The following is a 27,061-nucleotide window of genomic DNA, read 5'->3' on the forward strand; positions in this document are numbered from 1 at the left end:
GCAACGGCTTAAGTGAGGTCACAACCCCTTTCAGAGGCGAGAATGTTATGTGAAGTCAGCACACAATTTATCTCCATTGCGCCACTGCTGAGAAACGCGCCCACCTTAACTGGCATCAGATAAAGTAGCCCAGCTGACTTTTCAATTTCTGCGCTGAGAGGATGAGGAGCGATGGACTTTATGTACTAGACTGGTGTGAGGATGCACAGAGAAGGTGTTGGTATTAATGGGTAACAGTCAAAAGTTGGCATCGGATCCAATACAAGAGCTGTGTAGTTTTAAGTGAAACTGTCAATTATTCAATAAAGATGTCAGCCATCAAAACAAATATGTCCTTCAAGAAAAATAGAAGTGTTCTTAGTAAGTGCTTTGGTAACTCATACACTCTCCATAATACGGTCTACAGTGACCTTTATGGATATTCATTCACCTGTGAAAAATCTCCATGCTTACGATGTGGAACCTTACGGCAAATCAGCCTTGTCCTCTTGTCGACCTGCAGAGTCTGCAGTGTCTAAGAAAAACCTCTAGAGGGAGCAACATGTGTCATCCTCCTCAGTTCAAATACATCTACAAAAGTCCAGCTACCAGAATATATAATGACCCATGTCTCACGTTACATTGTGGGGGCATTCTCCTGTGCCCCCTAAAATACTCGCCGGTTTGGACGAGCTCATCAGAATATTTGGGTAAACATGTAATGCTTTAATGTATTCCTCCTATTTGTGGCCATCCAGCATGATGCTTTAATGTGGACTCTTTCAATTTCAGTGAGCTGTCACCATTTGGAACAGTAAAGTCATATTTCAAGTTGAATTCAATTTTATTTATTCATTTTTTCCCCGAAAGGTAAAAAAGGCATATATTGAAGGTGTGGCATCTAATATTCCAAGTGGATGATGCAGCCAGTTAATGAATAAATGGCAGAGCGTTTATTGGAGTCGAGCAGGGCTGGACTGGCTATCTGGCATTCAGGGCAGATGCCCGGTGGGCCGGTGTCCTTTGAAGCCGATGTGGTGCTATTCAATGATTATTTTCCTCAATTTTACCTCAAGAGATCGGCCCACAATTTAGAAGGAGCAGCCCATTCATCCATTTACAATATAGAGATCAGACTGAACCAATGTGGTAGCCAATGGCGGTCAGGAATCGGACTGGGCCAGCGGGCCTAAGACAAAATGCCAGGGCCGATTATTTGTGCCAGTCCAGTTCTGGTGTCGAGGCCACTACTTTAAGAAATAAGGTTGTTGATTGATGGTTGGTGATAATTACCTGAATAAAACGTGTTGATTTTCAACAGCTCCTTCTCACAGGTCTGGAAAAACCTCTCTTCGAATTTAGCGTAGTATCTCTTCACGGTGTCCTCATCTGTGACTGGAAGGTAAAGAGAGAAGAAAAAAAGTCAGTTGGCTGTATAACGCGAGCCTGGCCATTTAAAGTCATTGTTACACAATAAAAGTTTTAAGGCAGTTGTTATTGATAACATTTTAGAGCCTGGATTCCAAAACAAAAGTGTGGTATAAAAATACAGATTTACAACTTTTTACCCATTAAAAAGGTTAAATAACTATAAAACAATCAAATTTTTTTCCTCTCATTTATTTGATCAACTCATCCAATTCATTAAAAAAAATCAAATTCAAGAAGCATGTAAAATGAAAGCAGGTTGAAATGTACTCTCTCGGGAGAAGCTTTACACAGGATAAAGTAGCAGCAGCATTTTATCTGATGCTAATGTCACCTCATAAACACAAGCCTCATAAACATCAGCTATAATAAAACCACTGCTCGAAAAAGAGGCTTTCTATTCTGCAAAGTAATAAGAAAGACACGCCCCAGGCAGTCTGTCAATATCCCTGCATGCGCACATACAACTCACACGCAAAGCCTGATGAAAACCTATCAAACATTAAACAACGTCCTGACAGTCCAACAGTTTTTTACAAGAAAAAATGATGAGATCCCGCCTTCAATCCTGTAAAAATAAACCACACGCTGCAGGAGCAAACACTCCATTGCAGAAGGGCAAATCTAATAGGAAAGGGAAACGGGAAGTTCACACAGCAGCTGTAATACAAATTAACCTTTCACCTGATATAAGCGGCATTCATGGAGAGAAAATGCAGCGCGTCTCAAACAAGATCATTAGTGTAATGAGAGCAGTTGTAAAATTGGAAGAGAGCTACATAACTAGAGATACTGAAAGAAGCTGTCGTTTTCACAAAGATGCAAAATACCACAATAGCACAAATAAAAACGTACATTTACACGCTAACTGCTCCGGCCACAACTGACACCCCGATTAGTTACCCCGATGGGTTAACAGTGAGCAAGTTAACTGCTAGCTGAGTGCAAACCTTTGCCTGACAACATCCACCTTTTTTCGATTGACAAGAATCTTATTCCCCGGCTCCCACGTCACTCACCAGCCGACCCTTTTAAGATACACGCACTCAAAGTCACAGATATTACAGCGAGGAAGGTGATGATGGCAAACACCTTTACGTGCCACATTTTGTTGTCTAATAATGCAAAATATTTCTTTTTTTTTTATCCGACCACCACAATAATATAGACATAGTGCTACATTAGGACATCTCCATAACCAGCATCAACAACTCCATTTGCTGACCTATTGGCCATTTGATGGCCCCTGTTGAATTACTGAGTAGCTGGCGGAGTCAATATGTCACAGCAGAATGACTAATTGGGCTAACACGCTATTTTGCATTATGCGTCATCGATATTATCATTCAAAAGGTTTGAATGAAGGTTGCTGCTGCTAATTGGCACTCGGGAGGAATAAACATTAAACGATGATATTCACATGGATAAAAAAAAAAAGAAGAAGCAGGAAATGGTGATGATAAACAATGTATCCATTCATTTTCAATACTGCTTATTCTGAGCCTATCCAGTCAATTTGTGAGTCTATTTATGGAAGATTTTTAGTATTCGCACTTTCTAAGCCATTTTTGTTGGGTGTTGTGCCGTGAGATTATTTTTTTTTTTTATGTCGTAGGGTTGCCTTGTCTCAATAAAGGTTGGCAAACGCAGCTTTAGGTCAACCTTCAAAACGGCTGAATTGATTTCTAAGAAAAGGCCGAGTGGAACTCATGACCTGACATTTAACGGCAGAATGTTACAATATTATTTTATTCTGTTTTCTAGATGATCTTTAAACTCCATTTGCCGGAATCATTTTGGAGGAATTCATACATTTCCAACCACCTTCCCACTTGAAAGCTGTCCAAGTGTGAGGGAGGAAATCCAGGATGAAAGCTTCATCTCTCCGTTCCCCTGCTGACCCAGGACACACAGCGCGCAGGTGTGTGTGCGCGTGTGTGTGTGCGCATTTCACGTCATGCACACGTGACGCGAAAGAACAAAGGCCACCGTCGTCTTTGAATCGGCACACCGGCCCTCAGTTCCGGTCTTGCTATCATCTGCTCAGCTGCTGCATGAGCACGCATGAACATCACTTCATTACGCCTTCTCGGCTCAACTCCCGCAAATCCAATGAAACGCAATCACCGAAAGTTTTAAAATTCATGCGGTGAATACCCGTGCGTGGCGCATCTTTAATTGAATCCAACCGAGTGCTTCGTGTAAATGTCACAGCTTCAATTTCGGCTGCACACCACGGCTCCTTATTAGCATCGTCTGGCTGGATGAGAGATTTAGCTCCACATCCAATACCGATGAGAGGAAGATATTTTGAATACCACTAAATTTCATCTGAATCCAATTGAAGAAAATGTAATAAAAAACAACAAATTACTCATCGCCAGAGATTTAAATGGAGTACAATATATATATATATATATATATATATATATGCACACACACACATGTGTGTGTGTGTGTGTCGCAATGATGAAGCGCCTCAGAGGGGGCCCCATAATAGTTCTGTCCCGCCAAGCCTTTATTGTGACATATGTTTTTGCCTTGTCAATGTGCGCTATTGAGAGAACGCAAGCACACACACTCCATCTGAAGGCCGTAATCACTTTGTCTTCACTACCCGTGCCCCCGACCTGTATTTGCAGTTCTGTTGTATTTAACTTTTAATACAACCTATTGGCATTTAACTTTTAATAACTAAAAAAATAAAATAATGATCAACTTTTATATACATTTTAATTGATTAGATATTTTAATTAAGTACAGTTTTTTATTTTCCTATACTTAATTGCAGTATTAATTTTGAAACTGGGCATAATGCTACAGTAGCTTACAATGATATTCAATATAATTTTAGGAATAAAACCTCTATATTGTGCCCCCCCCCCCCCCCCCCCAACTGAACCTAATATGCTGCTATATTTAAATGGTGGAACTGGAAGTGCAGCTTATTTTCAGGTGGGTTTTGGCATTCATGTTTGAGAACCACTGTTTTAGATATGTGTATTCGTGTAATAAAAGTAGCTAATGTCAGCCATACAATTCCATTCAAAGCAAATAATATTCAGAAAACAGCTGTTAATTGAAATACACAGGCAGATTCAGAAGCTTATCATTTGAATACGAGAGACCGTCATAGAGTTTGGAAATTATTTTGGCTTTCTTTTAAAAATGCACAAAACTTTTATATAGTACATTGTATTTTAATGCACAATCATTTACGAATACATATCTAACTACGTTTATTTTAGGATTTACTATAATTTTGTAATAATAAAAATCATCTTAATTTGTAATGTACACAAGTCTTACACTTAAATAAAATAGATTTACAGATATAATATAATATTAAATATTATTTTGCACACTTTTAAAATGTTTTTTTTTTTTTTTTTTTTTTTCCAAAGACCACATGTAACATGCAGGCGGATGCAGCATACAGACACAAAGAATTGCGCTCGTAGCCAGAAAAACAACTCTTGACTTGACCTAGAGTATTCCCAAAGCGAGTCAGTTGTAGCCGGCATTGGCCTCCCTCTCCATCCCCCTCGCTCGCTCACCCCGTCTTCTGTAGATTGTATAAATAAATGATGAGACAGCTTCCCCTGAACCCCCCCACGCTACCCCCTCAACAAAAAAAACCCACACAAACACACACACATTTTATCCCCAGGTTCTTATATTTCCATACAGGAATTCTGTCACATGACCCCAACTCTCTGGCAAATAAATCCTTCACGGAGATACAAAACTCACATCAGTAAAATGATTCACTCACACATCTTATGCGGTTTTGTGAACATTCAAAAAAATAATTAAATTAGCATTTAAATTACAATGGATTTCTTCCTCTTAACTTGCCGTTATTTATTTGTCATTTAGGGGCCCGTTTTTTTTTTTTCGGTTCTGTGATCTATCAGAATAGATTAAGATTCACATTTTTAGATTAAACTGATTTCTCCCCCCACAAAAATCTAAATACATTGTATTAACGTTTAATTAATGTTGAGTCAATTCTGTACCATTTGTCATTTTGTGGTGGGCGGGCAAACTGCAATCATCCCATCTCAATCCTACAAAATAAAAGGACGCGCTTGCACACATACAAATTGTATGTCTCGCCTCCATTTACCGCATTTTATGACATCTCACGATGTCATGATAGCAATACGGTCGCCAAGGAGGCCATTCATTCTATTATCATTGTCACGGCTAATCTTGTTCCTGCACATGCACAAGCAAAGGACAAACTGTGCTATTGCAAAGAGCAAGGCTGACTTTTATCTCTAGTCTAATATTAACCTACTGAGTGCATAATAAATGACAATATATTTAACTTAGCTTCCTCCATTGCAGGGCAAAAAGGAAGAAACAAACGCAGCGCATAAACCCTCACACCCACACCTTTATTCTTTCGTCTCATCTTTTTTTTTTTTTTTTACCACAAATTCCCGTTCGGCCCCGCAGCCACAATTAAATCTCCCAATCACGTCTGTGATGCAGGCCAGGGGAACATTAGGAATGCACACTCACAGGCAGACAGGCAAGACCGCAGGCAGCCTCGGGAGCCGCGTCCCCCGGTTTTCTTATTGTGGACTTTTTATAGCTGCAGACTGCAAGCTCAGCAGGCCCCAAATATCAACCGGCAAAGACGAACGAAAAACGACATCACGCGCTCGCCTCACTGCGAGACTCTTGAGCTCATATCTGCGGTGATATCAGGCATATGTGATACGCTTTCGTGCATTAGCATATCGGCGCAATAATCCATTCATCCATTTTCTATAGCGCTTGTCCTTATTGGGGTCATGGGTCATTTAGGGAACGAGTGGGGGGTATCATGGAACCCGGGGTACAATCAATTGCAGAGCATATGGCAGCAAAAAGTCACTTCATAAAACCAAGTTTGTAGCAAAGCCGACGAAACGGGTCGTTGGGTCGAATATTTTTGTCACCTTTTACAGCGACGAGCACTATAAGCAGTTGTCGTGGCCGAGTGGTTAAGGTGATGAGTAGAAATCCATTGGGGTATCCCCGCGCAGGTTCGAATCCTGCCGACAACGTGACGCACCCTTTATGCGTCCGGCCATTTATGAACATGCAGGTGAAATAGTAACGATAAAGATAAAGTCAGAATTAAACAGATGAATTGAATTCCAGTCTGCTGTCAACCCAAATTAACATCACAACTACTCTCACGGGTTGCTTTGCGAATGTCACGTGACCAAACCCGGAAAAACAGGTTGGATGATTTTTGGTTACAATAAATAAAAAAAAAATAAAAAATGAACACTTATAACTGAGTGTTCTGTCAGTGATTCAGGACTAATATTCATATTTGAACTAGCCTTTGAATCCAACATCACATTCCTTCACAGAGCTGCATAGCTTGGATGGAATACGTAAATCCCCGTGACGCCAGCCAAATAAATAACGGAAGATAAGCGTCAATGTCACAGTGGGCCAGCTCAGGAATAACACGGATCCCTCATCAAACATTCATTGACGAAAATCCAATCTAAAAGGGACCAGGCCTGATTTTAGAAAAAGAACATCTCCGCCCCAGCTTATCTTTATAGTGCATATACGCTCACCGGCCGCTTTATTAGGTACACCTCCACAATCTTACTTCTGATTATCTTTATAAAGATAATTGAGATTCTCTGTCAGAGAGCGATGAGTTTGCGTTTGGTTGTGCGCTGTACCTAATGTTGAGTCTCCTTGCGGTATTTGTGAGAGGACGTACACACGCGAGTCTGCTACCCTATATGAGTTCATGCGACAATATGGCGAAACGGACCTCAGGAGGCCCGCATAACAGGTTGTTCTCAGCTAATTATGTACCGGTTCACCGGAGCTGAAAAAAGTACGCTTATAGGAAAGGAAATCAAATGACTCAATTAGAGGAGATGTTTAGGAAGAGAAAGGGCTGAGCTGTTATATGAAGAGGGAGGCGAGTCTCTTGGTCGAGCGAGCGAGAGTGCGAGAGAGAGAGAGAGGTCATCTTCAAGGAGGGTGTGAATTCACAGCCTTTTCACTTGGCAATTGTTTTTCAATTCAAAAGATACATCTTTTTCTCCATCATTTCCCAATAATATTGCAATTTTGTTATAGTTTTTTTAATGTATTTATTGTGTACAAGCTGTACCCAAAAGGTGCATCACTACATGTAGAAAGATATAACAATACTCATATAGGCGTATATTCTTCAACATTTGTCCCAAAAAAAAAGAAAAAAGGAAAAGACTAGTATTATTGAAGTAACACACTTAATAGTGAAACTGAGACTTTTTCTCTCATTAGCCATGCTGGCCTACAAGTTTACGCCTCATTAAGACATCAATAATGTTTATGTTCTGCTCTGTCTTCAAACATGACATGATAATAATTCCCACCTTGTCCGTGGCAAATACATACGGGGCGCTTCATAGTCTCATTTAAACGGCAAATAACACCACGGCTGTCATCTTTTGGTGGCTTTAGCATCTTCTCCTGCTTTTTGTCACGCACACGTTCGCTTTTCACTCGGTCTTCCACTCTCAAAGTCTCCTGGTCTTCACACCACCAACAAAGTTGTTAAAATGGTCCACACGCGACCCGCCACATTCATACAGAAATAACATTTGAATTTCTCTACTGGACTGTCGCAGTAACACGGCAACTTGTCTTGAACGCGCACTGTGCCTTGTGGCGTCCATTAAAAAAAAAAAGTGTGAACAAGTACACAAGAGACGAACGAGGGCTGTGCTGTTGATTTTGCACAGCCTTGCATCATCTCTACTTGCCCTGGTCGTCAATGTGAACGGTGAAAAACACACCATGCTCAAACAAAGACAGTTAGTGGGTACACCAATCTGATTGCGTGTGTGTTTTTTGAAACGGTTTGATCAATTTGATGAATGGAAAAAGGATATTAAGTGTCTGGCAAATAAGGCCACATTGAACACTGAAGTAGACTTAATGGAAAGCGTACACTGCTCCATCTACTCGTACGGAATCTAATAGAGATGGTATGAATGTGATAAAAGCTTACAGCCAATTCAGTTTGCGTGTCAACAAAGAAAATAAACACTAAGAAAAGTCTGTCCTCGTTGACCTTTGGAATGAAATGTATATTTAAGGGAACTGAATGCAAATGTATAGAGGACCAAAAATGGCAAAATAAAGAATAAAGTAAAATATAAAAGTGAAAATAAAAACGGATACAAAAATATCATTCAAAAATTAAATAAATATAAATGGAAATAAAAAACAACAAAAATATAGACATACATAAATGAATAAAGTAAAAATATAAACATAAAAATGAGACTCAAAGAATAAAAATAACTATAAAAATAAATATTTGAATAACATTTCATGACACACATTTTATGCTGACAGCGTCTGCAGCATGCAATAAATAAATATGAGAGCAGAGGCTTTTTATTGATTGATTGACATTTAATTAAAAAAATTGTTTTTATTGATTGACATTTAATTATATATTTATTTTTGCATTCATTTCCCCATTTATTAAATTTTTTTTTTAATACTTTCATAATTTTTTTTATTTTGCCATTTTTGGTCCTCCATACAAACACAGTTTGACTATTGCAGAAGAAAATCGTCTCTTCAAGCAAAGAGAAAATCACAAATGCGCCTTGCTGCCTTTAGACGGCTATAATGACAGACAACCACCCGGTAGGAAGACAATTGCTCCGCTCCATTTTCTGCAAAAAAAACAAAAAACGATCGTGTACGTGTGAGTGTGCACCGAAACACATGTATGTTTGAGTGAATGTGTGCGAGTGTCCCTTCCTCTTTTTAGCGAGCTGGTTGGCTCGGACTGACATTGTCATTATCGACCCCCCCACCACCCTCTGTCCTTCCGTAGCCATTAGCAACCAACTACGGGAGTTGGCCTGGCCACTGCGGCAGCCAATTGCTGCCACATCACTGCGTGTCTGTGCGCTCGCATGGCAATGAGCAGGTGTTCCCGCGTCTGGACGCGACGCTTTTGATAAAAACGTGATTGAATGTGTTTGCACTGATTACTGCATCTCATGCCGCCTCACTGATAAAGGCCGTGAGATTGAATCATATCGCGGCGGTGACAAAACAACAGCGTGAAACATGACACTTGTACGAGCAGACATGCTGAACAAAAAAACTGCAGGCCGGAAGAAAGCGGTCAGCATGGAGTAATCAATAGGCGTTGATTAAGCCTGCTCAACGTATTGCATGGCAGGCAACAGCGCTTTCTGTGTGCGTGCAAATCAATATTCAGCTTTCTGATTGGGTCTGTGTGTGTGTATAGGTCACAAAGAAGTGGAAGGAAAGAGTGGCCTACACCACCTGAATGTCAAATGTCCCTGCAAAAATCACTAGAGCGGCCAACTGGTGGAAAACAAAACTATTTTGAAGGGCCAGTTTCCTGGAACATTACACGACGATGTTGCAATGAATCAAAAAAAAAAGTATTTCCTCATAGAGTGGCCATCTTTTACCACAAATTTTTTTTAAGTGGAGCCATTAGTGGACACTTATCAAACATAATCCACCTAATAATACCCTATCAAGTGACGTCCCAATTACAGAAAACATCAATAGAAAAACTCAATTGTGTCATGTACATCAACACTTCAGAATCAATATTTATCTAATATGATCAAACATAAACACTTCAATTATTTGTGTACAGATGTGATAGTCGAACTTTGCTTGCTCTGACCAACCAATCAGAAGACAAAATGCTGATTATTCAGGGCCTGCTGCCTGGCCCTGTGAGGCAAATTTTAAATCGAATTGTTCAAAGGAACAGTCCTTTAATATAGTAAAGTTACATCAGCCAACACTACTGATGACCGATACTAGTTATTGGTACCGAGCTGTTACCCGGCCTTATTTCCAGGTGTTGGTAATTTGGTTTACTTTGGTCATGTGACATTCACAAGCTGAGTCGTGATTGGTCGTTACCTGAGCAACTGTGATGTCATTTTCAGTCAACAGAAAGTGCCAAAATGGCCGCCCCCATAGATGTATAAAAACGGGTGGATTTCGCTCCTTAATTCATATTCCACACACACAATATTAATCAGAATGCCGCGTTTAGACTAGTGGGGCTGCAAAAAACATGAATTAATTACTGCAAAGAAAATTTGGGGGTCGGCCTCCCCTTTAAATGCTCGTCTTATGTAATGGGGAAAAGACGACTACTAACTAAACACCTGCATGGGTTTGTTGTGCAGCAGTACTACAAAGACAAACAATAATAATTTCATGAATCACATGTTGCCTTCTACTTTTGGAGATTAATTATGACCCGTGGATGGCATTCTACTGCTGCAGGTGTGTGTATAGAGGCCGATAGACAGCACTTACTGTGAAACCTCAATTATGCTAATAAGGCTTTGCCCGTGCTTCGGCAGAAGATAGTCATGTGATTGTGTCTATACAGTATGCATTCAAGAACACCTACGGGAAGTGTGTGTGTGTGTGTGTATTTTTGTGTGTATATAATATATGACATATATAATAGCTGCTTTACAGGCTAGTGGGTGAATTGAATCAGGCCCATAATAAAAGCACATGGGAGCCGATGGAGAAATGTCCCATGGGAGTCGCACCCCTCAAAGCATCACAAAGCGGGACAACCCCCCCACCCCCCCCCCCCCCCCCCCACCTCAACCTTATCGTATCTCATATGTCATCCACGGGTGAAATCTTGTTCTAATCCCCTCTCGTGTGCCAGAGATGAGTAGAATCCACAAAATCCACACATGGTGGACATGTGGAGCCCCCATTCACTCTCTGTCACCTGTCTGCCACACGACTTGGGCTTTTGGGGGCACTTTGGGGGCTGAGCAGTAGATGATGGATGTGACAAAGAGGGCCCTTCTGGCGGCTTTAATAACCTCCGCAAAAGCTGATGTGTTATTCATTACAATGTGCTGGAAATGTCCTTTAAGGACCCTAAATTGTCACAGAGCTCAGCTCCACATAAACGACTTTATTGAGATGGATGGAGCAAAACCGGCTCTGCTCGTCAACAGGTATCAGCCCCAAGGGGAAGTTGTACACCAGTACGCATGCTATTATGAATTAATGCATCATAAAGACTATTTATGTACACTTAATCCCAAATTATAGGTATACAAATTGTCATTATAGCAAAAGGCGCTTCAACATAATATTTATTTCAAGGTACCGTATGCAAACAGCCAATCTTTTTTTTTTTACATTCCCTCCCCCAACTGTCTTGAACTGCCAAGGTTATGATTCACATTATTTTTGAAAACATAAAAAGTAAAAACCCAAATTAGAAGAACATCGGATATCGTTAAAATTTTACAATACCAGTAACATAACACCTCCTGACGATACTGTTTATTGATCTGGTACTTTAACGGTATTCTTAAGGGCTCTTTTTTTGTTTAGATAATTACCAAAATAAAAAAAATTTGAATAAAAAAAATAGCGTAATTAACTTGTCTTGCAACTACAACATTAGTCTAAAATAAATAAATAAAAACAATAATTCAAAGAGGGAAAAGAATATGAATAAGAATATGCAGTTTGGATGTGAGATACACATTTTCTGTTATGTGTGTTCGTTTCAATGAGCTTCCCTGTGTTTCCAACCTGACATTTGAATGATTGGTTGCACTTGTGGTAACGACATGCATATTGTCAACATCAACTTTTGAGAAACATAGTCACACCTTTGACCGTTTAAATCTCTTGCCATGATTGTCAATCACTAGGAGCACTGACGTTGCGGTCAGTGGCTGTGTGCTAAAAAAAAGAGCTAATAATGCGGGAGCTACTTATTCCTATCATCTGTTGAAAACTCTTGCTGTAGTGTTATGGTAAAAAGTATTGCAGTTGGTAAAAACCAACAAGAACCAAACTTTTACATTGCAGTGTAAATCTCACGACAAGAGAGTGAAACGCACAGATGCTACGTCGTAGCAAAAGAGCTAACCCAATGTAAATGGCGCCAGTTTGCACTACATGAGTGTACATTAGTCAAATCTCACCCCCTCTCAAAGCCTTTAAAGCTGCTGACTTGGCAGCCCGGGTTCTCAAACTGGTGACTTAGCAAGATCTAACAAAACGTATACAGTACGTAGATAAAAAAATGGTCAACATTCCACCAAGGTGCACTATTTTGAGGGCAAACAGATTGTTGTGATCGCTGGGAACACAGTGTAAGCATAGCCTTATATTTTGCCCTTTAAAACAAGAATTACAACCTCGGCCAAGGTTGACAGAGAAGCATGTGTTTGTGCTTGCCATATCAACATTTCAAATCTTCGGACTCATCATCTGTCTGGCATCATCATTTGCCCTTGGCTTAGTTCTGTATTCTGTAAATAATCGTTGATTTTTTTTTTTGTAGATTCTGCAGTTCACCTTATGACGCGTCTCCAAGTAAATACGACCGGTGGTCATCTTTATCTGCTGCTGACTGTTGTGACAAACTGAGTTATGTTGTGTTTGTCTGGCCAATGGCAGCGCTAACAACAGCCCGAGGGCTCAAGTCTGTTAATGTTTCACATTGGAAAGCCACCGTGAACTCACACGGGGTCATTGCAGGGGCACCCTTGTACATGTACAGCGCTACTTAGATGCGCCAACCTAGACAGAGCATCTAAATCTGTTTGTGTACAAGCTGCTTCATCCTGCAAGGCCCAATTTTGTGGGCAGGAATTGAATTAAGTCATATGTGGAAAGTTATTCTTCTTTTTGCTGTCTGCCTGCGAACGTTCTGGGGCCAACGTGCTCTTTAAGTCGTCTGGCTGAGCAAACAGAGGGCAGTGACGGTGCAAAATTCCTGTGTTGGCAACCAGGCTTAGGGAAGAGTGATTATAGCTGAACGGACTGTGGCCAGAGGTGGACAGCAGCCAGAGAGAAACAAGGAAAAAGAGGGTTTGTACACCTTTTTGGGGGGTACTTCAGGCACTTTTAAATCCATTTTCAGGAAAATCTGGTGCCTTTCTTCTGTGGTAAAAAATGCATTATTTAACTCATTCACTGCCAGCCCAGTTAGAAGGAATCTTTTAACGTGTATAGCCGTCAATGGCACTGAATGAGTGATTTCTGTTAATAGTGATGTGTGTGTGTGTGCGTGTGTGTGTGTGGGGGGGGGGGGGGGGGTATGCGTGCGTGCGTGTGTGTAATGGGCAGAGTCCTCATTGTATGGCCTGGGATACGGCTGAATTTCAGTCCAAAGAATTCTATTGTGTCCTGTCTGTCACTGAGGGATCCGTCAGTTATTTCTCATCTAATTACATGTGAGAAGAGCAAAGTTCACCCATTTATTGCTGCAGTGTGATGTTGAATTTTGTACATTTCTGAATCGTCGTCGTCGTAAGATGAGGAATCTGCGGAGACATTAACTCATTCACTGCCATTGACGGCTATAAACGTTAAAAATTCATTTGAACTATTTCTATTAATTTAACATTTTTTCCCCACTTTTGTTAACAAGAGTATGAAAACCTACAATTTTTGTATTGTACATTTAGAACAGATATAACATTTGTGATTAATCGTGAGTTAGCTATTGAAGTCAAGCAATTAATTAATATTAAAAATGTTAATCGCCTGACGCGATTTAAAAAAACGAAATATATATTTTCTAAATTAGGGGCATCAGGCAATTACAATTTGTAATCGTAATTAATCGCATGACTTCAGTAGTTAACTCACGATTAATCACAAATGTTATATCTGTTCTAAAAGTACAGTAAAAAAAATCTAGGTTTTCATACAGTTGACAAAAGTGGGATTTTTTTTTTTAACTAATAGAAATAGTTCCAATGAATTTTTTACGTCTATAGCCGTCATTGGCAGTGAATTTAAAAGGGTGATTTTTGCGGTCAAATATGTACTGTTTACTAGTACTGTATTCTCACGCATGTCAGGGAAAGCATCGTTCCATAGTGAGTGACTTTCAATGCTAGAACTCTTGACTAAATTATAGATATTTCCTCAACAATAAAAACAGGTATAGTGCACACACAACCACACAAGTACACACACATCTCTTCCTCACGACTGTTTGTTCAAACTCCATAATTTAGATGAAAAATTATGAAATATTCATGTCGATTTCGTGCATCCATAATTGCACACAGCTCACACACATGACCAAACAATCGTGTGGAAAAAGCAAGAGGGTCAGGGAGCAAAATGAAAATCACACACTGTACGTGTTGTTGTTTTCTGACAACCTGTGCATGTCAATCTCTAATAACTATTACAACATGAAGTTAAGTTACACCCTACATTACATGTTTGCATGACTATTTTCCTTCGACAGTGTCACTGTGGCTGCTCAGCCTCTCCATTGCACTCCATAAAAATACAACTATGGGCACGCGCTAATAAATGTGGTGCAAAACCCTGTTACTGACGTGGTATCTTATCTGAATCAGCAGAAACTCGATACTGTCCAACTTGTAAGGGAAAAGGCCAGCAAGTTTTAGGTGCCGCCCCCTCCAAGGACCTTGGTTTATTAGGCACCACCTTGGCGTGAACAGATAAGAATGATAATAACATATGATAATTGAAGCTTTAAATCAAACCCACAAAACCTTTTTCCACGATTATTGTTTATTAACCAATTTTTGTTGTTTATTTGGTGTTGTCTAGTGATATAAAAACACACAGAATAATTACTCTTGAGTAGGGATAGACTGATAATCAGCGCCGATATTGGCCTTTAAAAAAATTATAATCTAAAACCATTTTGATCTCAAAGAACTATTTATCTAAAATTTCAGTTAACTTTATAAGACATGCTGCTGACCCTGGGAACCTACTGAACCTTTTGTTTTTGTTTGACATTAAAATAAAGAAATGTGAAAGTTTAAGATTTCAGGTGTTTTTCAATTTGGGGAAAAAATATTTACTGTAGAAAACTATAGAGCGCTATGGTATTTACTTGTTTAAGTTTCCATTTAACTTCTTAAGACGTACTGATAACATTGGGAGCTCCCTGAAATTTTTGTTAGAAATTTGCAAGGATGTCTATTATGGATGTTTAAGATAAAAAAAATAAAATAAAAAAACTTCTACATTTGGAAAAGTAATAATTGCTCGATAAATATTCTTTACGACTTTACAACAAAGTCAAGATTACCATTTGTATAAAAAAACAAACATTGACGCCAATACCCGTTTTTATAGAAAATGAATATCGGCTCTAAATATCGGTTATCAGCCTCTTTGACTACTAATAATCGGCACCCGTATTGGCCCTGAAAAAAAACATATCAGCCATGAGAGGCTGAAATCAGAGAATTTGGACACTTCTTAAAGGTGCATTGTGCCGTTTAAAAAGGTCATGTTAAAGCTTTTTCTACATCATGCATGCTCCACCAATGCCCAGATGAGTACAAAGAGCTCTGACTGTTTTACTCTGACTGCACCTATCAGCTTTTATCTTCCCTTTATAGTAGCGTGCGAGTACCCTGCACACTCCACAGTTCCTTTGGGGAGGGGCAGAGTTTTTCTGACCTCATTTGAAGTCATGTCTTCGTTTCTCAACTGTGGCTGTCGCTTTAAGAACGTGCACGTACTCACACGCGCCCCGTGAACGAGCCCGACACAGATGTTGCAGTTACGCTTTGGGCCAGAGGTGGCAGTCATGAGTAAAAAAGTGACAAACTGCACAAAGATCCTTTAAAATAATTGTCAATTAATTTAACTGATTACTTGTCGATTAATCGATTAATTTTCACACCTAATTTACGCAATCCAAGGTAAGTTTCTCAAAACATCATGGTTGACAAACCATGCAGCGGAAGGCCTGCAACAAGCAGGACCTCGGAGGCAACACTGCTTCAATGTCACGGCACGATAGGTAAGGTACAAATGTATACGTTCGCTTTCCCTATAGACTACCCCGTATATTTGAGGAGTTCTGAAAAGTTGGTACGTTGTAACAATGGAGGATGATGTATTCTCTATAGAAATCTGACAACTGGAGCGAGTGTGTTTATTCTGCACTTTGCTTAGACATGATTTACATAATTGCAGCACTTATCATGCCATTACTGAGAATCGGAGCAGTGCCACGCCCAGTGAGAGAAAAGCCAGTTGTCAAGGTAACCGAGCGAGGGTTTAGCGGGTGCGTGTCGCCGGCCTTGAGAGACAATCATGGCGGGAAGAATGCGGAGGAGTAGTGAAAGGACTGATGGGAAATCATTCCGATTAGTTTGCGGCAGAGTGAAGGACAGGTGGATTCACATGACTTCACCGCACACGGCCGACTCACAGCAAGTTAAAAAAAAAGAAGCCATAATGGTGCATTTAAGCACAGTCCAGTTGAGGTGGACTATGTTTGTTTACGCTCTGCCGGCTACTCAACTGACCATGAAGACCATCAAGTTTAACAACTTAATCTATTTGCGCTTCCACAGAACATTATAAATCTCTCTGTCCAATTGCAGCTTGGGCTGTCTTTTTTTTGTTCAACATTTTTCTCTACTATCTTCCCGGCAACAGACAATATGAAGTCCTATCATGTAAAATGCTTGTGTACTCCCCTATAACGAGTCATAAACTGTATTACAATGCAAATGTATTCACTGAAAAAAAAACACGTAGAACAAATAGCGCACTTATGCCGTCCGTCATTTTGCCAAGGCCACTGAGCGATGGCAGTATCCAGGGCAACCAGCGAGCATCAGCATCTATCAATCACAAGCATCTCTATGTGCACCTGTGCACCTCCTTTGGTAACTTTACCGACTGTTGATTTCCCGAAATCAGTCAATTTTCTAGATATTGTGAGACACCGAGAGCTTATTTCTGAGCCATTAAACTTAATTTTATGAATTCTATGTCGCCTTCAACACTTCCCTCTAAGACTGAGGCAAATGCCATTTATATGACCTATCCCTGTGGAAAAAATAATAATAAAATAACACTCCAAGCAGTGAGGTGTGAAATGGCATGAAAATAAAAAAAACAACATGGAACAATATTGCAATAGTTCCACTTTCCTCCAATGGGAATCGGCAGCCGGAATGGAATCATTACACAACTTGCTCAGTCATCATGCAAAGTGTATCTGACAAACGCGCGTATAGAATATTTGGGCAAGGCAACCTGTTAGCCTCACTACATCATCTCTGGCGGCTCCTGTGATGTTCCCGTCCCACAAAGCGTTTGATCCTGCAGGTACGCAGGAAACAAATCCTACTGGGATTTCTTACCTACTCGTTCTCATCTTGCCTCTCTGTGATCACATGCAAAAAAAAATGCTTTACTGTGCACAGAATAGCTTTACAGCCTTTCAGACATAGGGCAACCAAAAGTGTCAATTTCTGTCTGTCAAGGTCCAATATACACTAATGGGGTAATTATTGGACACTGAATGAATTACGTATATATTTTAATGGCGAAAAGGTACCAGTTATGGGTATGTTGTGAGACAAAATACCCTTTCGATTGTAACATTTTGATTTGAATTGTCATGGACACAAAGTCAGTCATAAATACCAGAACAAAATGTCTTGAAAATAATTTGACTTTACCCAATTAAATTGCTCAAATTGAAATTTGGCTTTTGAGTCAATGAAGTGGTTCCACACAATTGCATTGTTAATTCAATACAATAATAACACGTTAAGACAATATAATGGCAATTTTTGTAAGTGTTTAACAGTGTTTAATAAATGGCAAAAAAAATGGGATTGAATTAGTATACGACATATTAGAACATCATTTTATTATATGTCGAGGTCTAGTATTATTTACAGGTTTACAGATAGAACCCTGCAGACTCATAAAAACAAGATAAGTGTTGTGTCAATAGTCCAAACTGGCGCCATTAATCTAAGAGGGATGGACGCCTGCGCAATGTTCTTGTAACTACACAAGACACGGTAAAGACGGACTGTCGCGGTAGAGGAAATTCAGAACATCCATTAACAAACAGAAGGCCAAAGAGGTAACGTTAGAACCAGCGAACTGACAGCTTGGCTTAATTTGAACTTGAGCATTAGTTGCCACACATACGGCATATCATGTTATATGATATTCCGATAATATTATACACAGTAAATTCTCTCGAAATAGGGTCAAATTTACTGTGTATGATATCCATGCTCTTTTTAGACCGTTTGAATAAAGGAGACACAAACGGTTCCCTCCACGTGAATAAAAAAGAAAAGGAAAAAAGACAGTGTTAAAATAAGTACACACAATTACAATTATGTAATTTCGTTCGTTGTGTTCAAACCTAATGAAACCGCTATTGCTACTGAGCATTCTTACCATAACATTGCTGCTACTATTCAGACATGATTTGACTGTTGCGTTGTGTGCATTGGGCCCGGTTGCAGGAGAATCAAGGTGCGTGAACGCATTAGCGCGTGTGACTTGTGAATGTGAAGACGCCCTTCAAGGTCGCCACAGCAGCAGCTGCAGCCCCCTCGATAAGAGTCACGCTAAACAACTTGATTTTCGGGACAACATGAACTGAAATCGGAGAAGAAACGAAACTGAAAAAACACACATTTGTGTAACGTTTCTTTAGAAGCTCGCGGATTAGCAGACATGAAAGAAGACGTTTTCCTCGAGAGAGGAGAATAACTCTGAATGGTGTCTTGCAGCTCTTTGAAACACTTTTCTGGATGTATTGTCTAAACAGTGCAGCCCTGAAAGGTCACAGCTACATTGCAGATGATCTGCATTTTACAACATGCTGGGGACATGTTGCGCACGTTTTAGGATCAAAGAGGAATTAATAAGAGGACATACTGGATGTTCTTTAATATTTCAAAGCTTTGTCAAAATAGAACCAAGAAGAAATGAATAAAAGTAGAAAAAATTAAAAAATGTCTGCGCCAGGGCTCCCCCTACATTTTTAAATGAGATGTAAATTGACAGTACTAAACGTGCTTTAAAAAATAGCGCACAGTGGACAAAACAAACAAACAAACATGTATTGCCGTTCCCAGTTAATCTTTAAATATAAAACAAAGACAACTACACACGGTGTTCTTACCAAGCCACACTACTTACTAAAGTCCGCTAGCTTAATGCTAATACACAACGCAAAATGCCATAGTGAAACTAGCATCAATGTTGAGACAACGGATACATGAACACTAACGGTGCACAACACATGTAGACAGACAATTGCAAAATACTTCAAACAATATACGTTCTTTAACCTGTGGAAAAAAAGACAAATGTTGCTGTAATTTACCGAGCCAATTAGCTTTGAATCTCTTCCTTGTGTGTTATTTACATTATGAATGTATTATATTTATATTATACACGGTAACGAATTAAACTTGTACGAGAAGTTACCACTGCATTACTAACGTAGGAAATCTAAGGTCACTGTTTCGTATAGCGATGCTGCAATCTTTTCTGCAAGTTATCAAACATTGTTTATTTTCTCATCCTTTTATATTACTATGACACGATGAATCAAATAGAGCATCATACGGTCCATTCTACCTTTACTGTTCAGGCAATGCAAGAGGCAATCCAATACGTGGCATTATTAGATCAGGAGCAATTTCCTGACCCAATCCGATTAGGAGCATATTGACCCTGTGCTGCTTTGGAATGATGTTATTACCGTGATTTACATGGGCAGGAAGTACTGCGTGAACAGGAAGTACTATTTTTAACAATAAGGAACTTTTTAATCCGTTACATTTGTGTCATATACATGTAGGGTGGATTCATTGCAATACTTATTAACGGCATGAACTTTGATAAGCATTTCAACAGGTGACTGAAACCACCATTTGACAAGCAGGCTCATGATTGTGGGTGCCGCTGTTTTGAGGCCATCCTGTAATAAAACAAGCTAAGAGAAGTGTGAGCGTGTGTCCCTCAGCAGAGTGAGGTAGACAACAGACAGAACTTGAAGGGAAGCATGCAGCAAAGACAAAACAGTCGAACAGTCTAGTCTATCAACAGCCAGCAGTGGGGCTGCCGGCTCCTGTTCATCCTTCAGATCCAGCTTCGGTACAAACACACTGACAAATCATGGAGATTTGTGTGTGCGTGCGTGTGTGGGAGACATAAAGCAGACAAACCAAAACGAACTGAGCCTTCTAAAGTCCCCCAGCACAATGACTCTGCTAGCACAAATCCTGCTACTTGTTAACCTTGGCCGTTTGCTTGGATATGTAATAGGGATGGGCGAGTACCGATACCAGGTATCGGTATCAGGCCGAATTTCAAGGTATCGATACTCGCGACGGCGGCACGATACTAGTAATGTCCCCCATCTTGTGGCCATTATTAAACGATCAGGAATGAGAACATTTGAAATTAAAAATAGAAAATTGTCATTGATTTCATGCACTTTTAGAGAAAGATTCCGCATTGGGATATATGCAATGGGATATCAGTTATTGGTTTGGTCCATAACATTTCAGACTATACGCAAAAATGTTGAACATTGTTTTCCGAAGTAAAAGTCGATGTTTTATTTTTGCTTTAATGGAGGACTACAGAAATTTGAGAGGCTGAAATTCCATGAATTTGACATTTTAAAATAAAACAAGGTCTCTCAAATTTATGGATTGCCAGAAATAATACAATCGATTAGCTGTTGATGAATTGATTGATTCTACAACAATGCCACAGGTGGTCTCTTAAACAAACTTTTTGTTTTGCCTTAACCATACTAGAAACCAGTGTCACAATTACGAATATACTGCACTGTACAACCATCCACCACAATATGATGTACTTTTGCACAATTGAATGAGATTTAAGATGATATGAATATGCCTCAAAACTTGATTTTCTTTTGAACATTGCATACTTTTCAGGAGTGTAGAACTGTCTGTATCATTGCGAGAGATTATATTTTAGCTTTATGAAAAAATCGCTGAATTGGCTTTCGACCTTTTTGTTTCGATATATTACTTTTGAAGAGGGTTATAAAAGAAAATATATGGCATGTGTCTTATAATCATATAGTAGTGTAATAAGTCCAGGATCCTCTAGTGACCTCTAACAAAATTGATCATGAACAGCAACAACAAACACTCAATATCGCCAAGTGATTGAAAATGCAAGCAGACACTTCAGGCACGGTGCAGGTAGAAATCGTATACGCCGATCAATGTCATCTTTCTATGCATATTTGAGAAAGTAATCAGTCACGATGATCATGCTGTATATATAGATTTACACTCACTGGCCACGACACCTGCACAATCTAATGAGATTTCATGAAAAAACAGCTTTTCAAATGTCATAATACGTTTTCTAATTGAGTGATTAGAACACATTATCGTATTTAGCTAGCTATGAGTGACAACATAATAAAAAGAGTTAAGGCAGTTAAGTTCTACAAGACTAGGAATAATATATTTGGAATGAATACTCTCCAGCATTGGCAATGAACCATGACCGTGGTCGGTCAGTGCATTTTTTTTTTTCAACTGTGAAGAATACATCTGGTTTATCGGCTGAGAGCCAAGGAATACGAATTTTATGGCAAAAACTTCACTCATTTTAGTTTGGACAATGGGATGGATGTGCATTTTGCTCCCAAGTATTCCTGAGTGGTAACAGCATGGTTTCACCAGAGGCTATTAAAATTCACCTTAGCACACCAGCCTAGAGTCCTCCAGAATACCCCAGGAACCAAACAAAGCTCACATGACTCCGTTTTCTTTCTTTGGTGCCATGGTAACTGTGAAAGTTCGTCTCGGTTTTTGTGTGACAGCTGAAATAAAATAAAAACCACCAGCGATGTCCACATGGAAGGCTTCCTGAAGTAACATGCGAGATTCCGAGATTGAAAACGCACAACGTATTGTGAAGAAATCCCAGACAAGATATTGACAATAATCCTCTTACAAAAAGGCTGCAGTTCTTTGCCGGGGGAACAATACGCAGTCCTCCCGCTCAATTGAGCTGCATACTAATAGGGTGATTATGAGGTCTAATTATCAGATGGCACTTGTCAAGGGGAAGCTGTGCAGTTTGCCCCCAGGACAATATGCAAAATAGAGACAACTGTTGTTCTACTCAAAAGACACTCAGGTCTCTCTCGCTCCATGATACAGTCGAGAAGACCACTTAAGGACAGGTAGACGTCCGACTACCGTATGCAGTAAATACACAGGATTTGACCCTTAAAGTGATTTGACCACATTGAAGTCATTACAACATGACTGGTATTATAAATACATGTGAGTGGTAGATGAAATATGCATGTTCTCTGCGGCAGCTGGCTGAGAGAGGACTATACCGGAAGGATAAACACTTGCCAGACTCGTGTCTCTCAGTACAATGATGGGAAATATGAGTGTGATTCCAGGATAGGAGTTGGTTGTGAGGTGCTCTGATTTCTGCTTAAAACGAATCATACGCTCTTTTTAGCTGTGGCTTCAAAAGGGTGCTCCTCCATATTGCCAATCCTACACACTGTTAATAATTCAACATTTAATATAGAAACAGAGAGGCAATCTGGGCGAGAACAACAGAAGTGAATTATTGATTTGTCTCACTAATCTTGTCCTTGGATAAGAAGACATTGACAGTGGAAAATAAGGATACTCTTATTTTTCTTGGCCCTTGAGAATTAATTAATTTAGGGAATTTTATTGCTGCTATCTTTGGAAATTGGTTAAATATGCACTCAGGCAAAACTACAGCCTGCAGCCAGTCAGACCCTCTTGATATTTCTTCCTCTTTCTATTTTCACTTCTCACTGCTGTGATGTATTATAAGGTTGGGGAAGAAGAGTCCCTCGAGGCTTTTGTCTCCTGCCCTCCAATTACCACCAATCTCACCTCGGTTCTTTCCCTCATGTCTGTCATCATTATATATATATATATATATATAATTTCTCAGGTGCTCATTTGTAAAGAATGAAATAGAGGAGATGTTATGTGTTCCGTATGATTACGTCCATTTTCACAGCATTTTCCTACGTTCCAGCCAATGTGAAGAAGGTTCTGGCAGCCTCCCAGGAATGCCGCAGTGAAGGACACCACCAATGACAAATAGATCCCCTCTGATGCGCAGGAAATAAATTAGGGAGCTGATCGGTCAGACTTATTCCAAGAGTGTGGCATTTTCCACCACATTTGTAACAATGCGTTAACAGCAGAGAGGATAGTGTGATGATTAAATGTCATTGGTTGGCTCTAATTGCAGAGCCAAAAAGCAGCAGAAATATCTTAGCATATGGCACTGCCGTCGTCACCTATCGTTGACAATCACACCCACGCCTTTACGAGCACAGCGTGTCTGCGTGTGCGCAGCTACAGTGTGAGAAGATAAAAACAATGTTGCATGCTTTTTAATTATTATTATTCTCATCCATTCTTACATTGTTCACTTCATTAAGCTGTGGTGACTGTAGAATCTGCTACATTTGTGAATGGGATTTATAGGGAATTGTACGCCATAGTTCTTATCACTCGATCAGCCCTAATTCCTAGTACAGTAGTAAATGAAGAAATGCAGAAAAATCTCTGAAGTCCAAGACTTTACAATTTACTGATCCCAATCACATCATGGTGTGAACCGAACTGCCAAGTAGAAATGTGACTGCAGGTCCTGCTTGAGCCCTTTGACACCCTAAGTCTGGTGCATTTGGCTCGTGTATGATGAACTGATGGAAAACCCAAAAGGGCCGAATGCAATGTGAATTCAGGCTAGTGGGGAAAGGTGAAAGAGGGAGAATCTCGGCCAAGAGCACCTCCGTTCAAACGGCCATGGGTGAGTCTATGGACCAAAGAAGATTCTATAACCTTTACATTCACTAAAGCTAAAATCAACTGACACCCATACAGGAAACCCTTCTGTCGGCCATGTTGATTCTGGGCGGTCTCTGGATGGCTAGATGCAACAGATCCTGGTTCAACACTGGCTAGCAGCCAAATCTCTTTATTAAGCTCAATTCTGATGAAAAGTAATGAATTGCCTCATTGAAGAGGTTGATGACATACTTAGAGAGGTTACTAATGCTAAACAAACACACCCCAGAGAGTTCCGCAGCTGAGTCTTTAATACAACAGATCTTACATTCATGTGCCTTCCATGCTTCAGATTCTCTGTTGATCTCTGGTTGTTGTGCAGCTGGCAAACAGCCAGTTTAGAGGATTTATACTTTCTGTTTATTCAACCTCCCCCCCCCCCCCCCCCCACTTGAGTCGAGGCTCAAGTAAGATCTAATTTAACTAAAACATTAGGGTTCAACTTGAAAGAGATCAGCAGTCTGCCCTTATCTGACATAAGGTGAGATGTTCATAAGGAGGCAAGGAGGTTACAACCAAGGCTGAGATGTTAATGTACACAAGGCCCCATAATCATACAATTGCCTTCAGTCTTAATAACCTTTCGGGAATCGGGAACCCACATAAAAAGATGAGAAGTATGTTCTTGACCTTCTGAGGTAGACCTCTCTTTAACCCCTTTCCAATATAATCTCCAAACACATCAACAACATCACTGCGTGATACCACATCTTCCCTTCACTGAATATTTTGACTTGCCTTTTGGTGAGCCCTACTTTTACACTAGTGCAAATCTTTCCCCTATTCCTGACAAATGCCAATTTTTTTTTTTAAAACACCAGAGCAACATTACCATACAAAGTCTGTACTCTGTCTGAAAGAGTACTACACGCCCCAACCCCACCCGATCTACCGGTACTTGCTTCTCCCCCTCCACTTCATTGAGGCGAGATCTAATTCACTGATGAATAATGGATTGCTGGATGGATGGATATAAGACTGTGAAGGTTCTCTTTCCTTCTCAAGCAAGATGGCTGTAGTGCTAATGCAGGGCAACATGCATTGGAGATGAGCCAAGGGACCTCCCACTCACTCTGTCTGTCTGTCTGACGCCCGAAGCATCTCTCTCCCACTCTTCTCTATTGGCCTAAGCCTTTCTTTGCCTGAATGGTCATTGACAAGCTATGGAGGTACATTTAAGGTTGTTCTCTATTGTTTTTGCTCCATTTCTTGCTTCATTTTGTTTATAATTGTCACATCAGACAGAAACCAGTTGACGGCTCCACAGCTTTTTGACCAATTACCCATCACCCTTTCATCGTTCATTACCTCCATTCGATTAGTTCCTGACCTTGGAAGAGCAATCCCAGGCTTGCATTGACCCTGACCCTCTCATGCCCGCCTCCTCTCTAATACCCGTAGAAGCCTCATCAAAGAGACAGCTGCATCAAACAAGCCCCCTCCCGCCTGTGCTGCTTTGTTGGATCTTCCATGGGACCTAAACCTGCTTTCGTACAGTTAAAGCCACCCCATACAGTACTGCATATTCTCATTCTCCGGAAAATGGTGTGTTGAGGCTCATCACGTTCAACTCGGTCCATTATTCCATACATCTTATTGTGTAATGGCAGCAGGATGTAGAGGAAATGTACTGAACCAAAGCCAACAATTAGCATTGGGAAGTAAGAATCCCATCAATAATGCAGCCTGATGCGTGATCCCGGCTTCTCTGAAACTGTCTTGCTGAGCACTCCTATCTGTCTACTTGATTGGCGGCCCGCGTATCCAGCTATCTCACTACATACAGCCAACTGCCCACCCAGCAACAAATGACATAGAGTTGAAAAAAAGTATATTGGTCATTTTTAAGATTAAAAACAATCTCTCTGATGTGCCAAATGCAGGAAAATGGAAATGTGGAGGCAAGATTAGCCTCAAAGACTTGCCACTGCGATGGTAATAACAGATATTCCATCATATACCCCTGCAGAATACCAATCAGCCTTCAACTAGCGTTGCATCATTTTTCATCAACAACTGGTGATAAAATGGCAGGCGAACAAGAATAGAGGAGCCCAATAACTGCTGGATGGAAGGTACAAGGCATTCAAATATTGATTAGGACATGATGATTCTACTTTAAAATTCAGTATTTTTCCAGCTATCACTCTACCATCCTGCTCTATTGCAATGATTAGAAAAACTGCAGGTAGAAATGACCAAATTTGATTGGCCCAAGGCACTTTTTTTTTTTTTAACATCACAAAACTCAAACGTCACACCTCTTACCTCTTCTGAATAAAGGCACAAAGTCTGTTGTGGCTGAAATCAGGGGACCAACGCCATACTTCACAAGTGTGAATGTCCGTTTAGTAGTACTGGGTTGTGACATACTGTAACGTAAGGCAACATAAATTCACAGTAAATATCAGCAATGCTTACTGTAATTGATAAAGCAAAAATAAAAGCCATGCACAAATAGCAATATGAGCGTCCTATTTTTACCCCTGGCTCCACTCTTTTATAGCACTATTGATTTGACTGCATAAACCATGAAAAGCCCTGAAGGAATATTGCTGACAGAAGAGCCACAGGAGAGCCGTGAAAAGACAGAGAGGTTTACAACTCTTATTTTGAACTTACTCCTACCACACTCACTACAATTTGGCTTTTGCTGGGCTTATCATTCATTCATGTGGCTACCCATCCCTTTTCACGGACAACGTGTATGTGTGCATGTGCAAGCCGGCGTCATCCCATGCCATGATATGGGAAGGCGTCGGTAGAGCAGCACAATGAATGGGTGACGAGAGCAATGAGTCAGGGGGATGACTTAAAAGATTAGAAAATGCTTCATGAATACAATAATTTATGGGATGTGCAGGCAAGTAAGTCTACTTACTTGCATGCAGATTCTTGTTAAAGAC

General features: G+C 40.1%; 1 protein-coding gene and 1 non-coding gene across 2 annotated transcripts in view; one reads left to right on the forward strand and one right to left on the reverse strand.

Moving 5' to 3' along the window:
- Nucleotides 1–27,061, reverse strand: part of xpr1a (xenotropic and polytropic retrovirus receptor 1a) — a 52,623-nt gene that overhangs the window by 18,222 nt on the left and 7,340 nt on the right. The window contains exon 3 of the mRNA XM_086089183.1: nucleotides 1,273–1,374. Coding sequence (XP_085945309.1) covers nucleotides 1,273–1,374 — 102 coding nt within the window. The remainder of the gene's footprint in view (nucleotides 1–1,272; nucleotides 1,375–27,061) is intronic.
- On the forward strand, nucleotides 6,387–6,467 carry trnas-aga (transfer RNA serine (anticodon AGA)). The gene has a single exon. It is a non-coding gene; the product is annotated as a tRNA-Ser (tRNA).

The sequence above is a fragment of the Leptonotus elevatus genome, chromosome 11 (genome assembly GCF_054856555.1).
Source record: "Leptonotus elevatus isolate MCC_2025b chromosome 11, RoL_Lele_1.0, whole genome shotgun sequence".
NCBI classification, from domain to species: domain Eukaryota; kingdom Metazoa; phylum Chordata; class Actinopteri; order Syngnathiformes; family Syngnathidae; genus Leptonotus; species Leptonotus elevatus.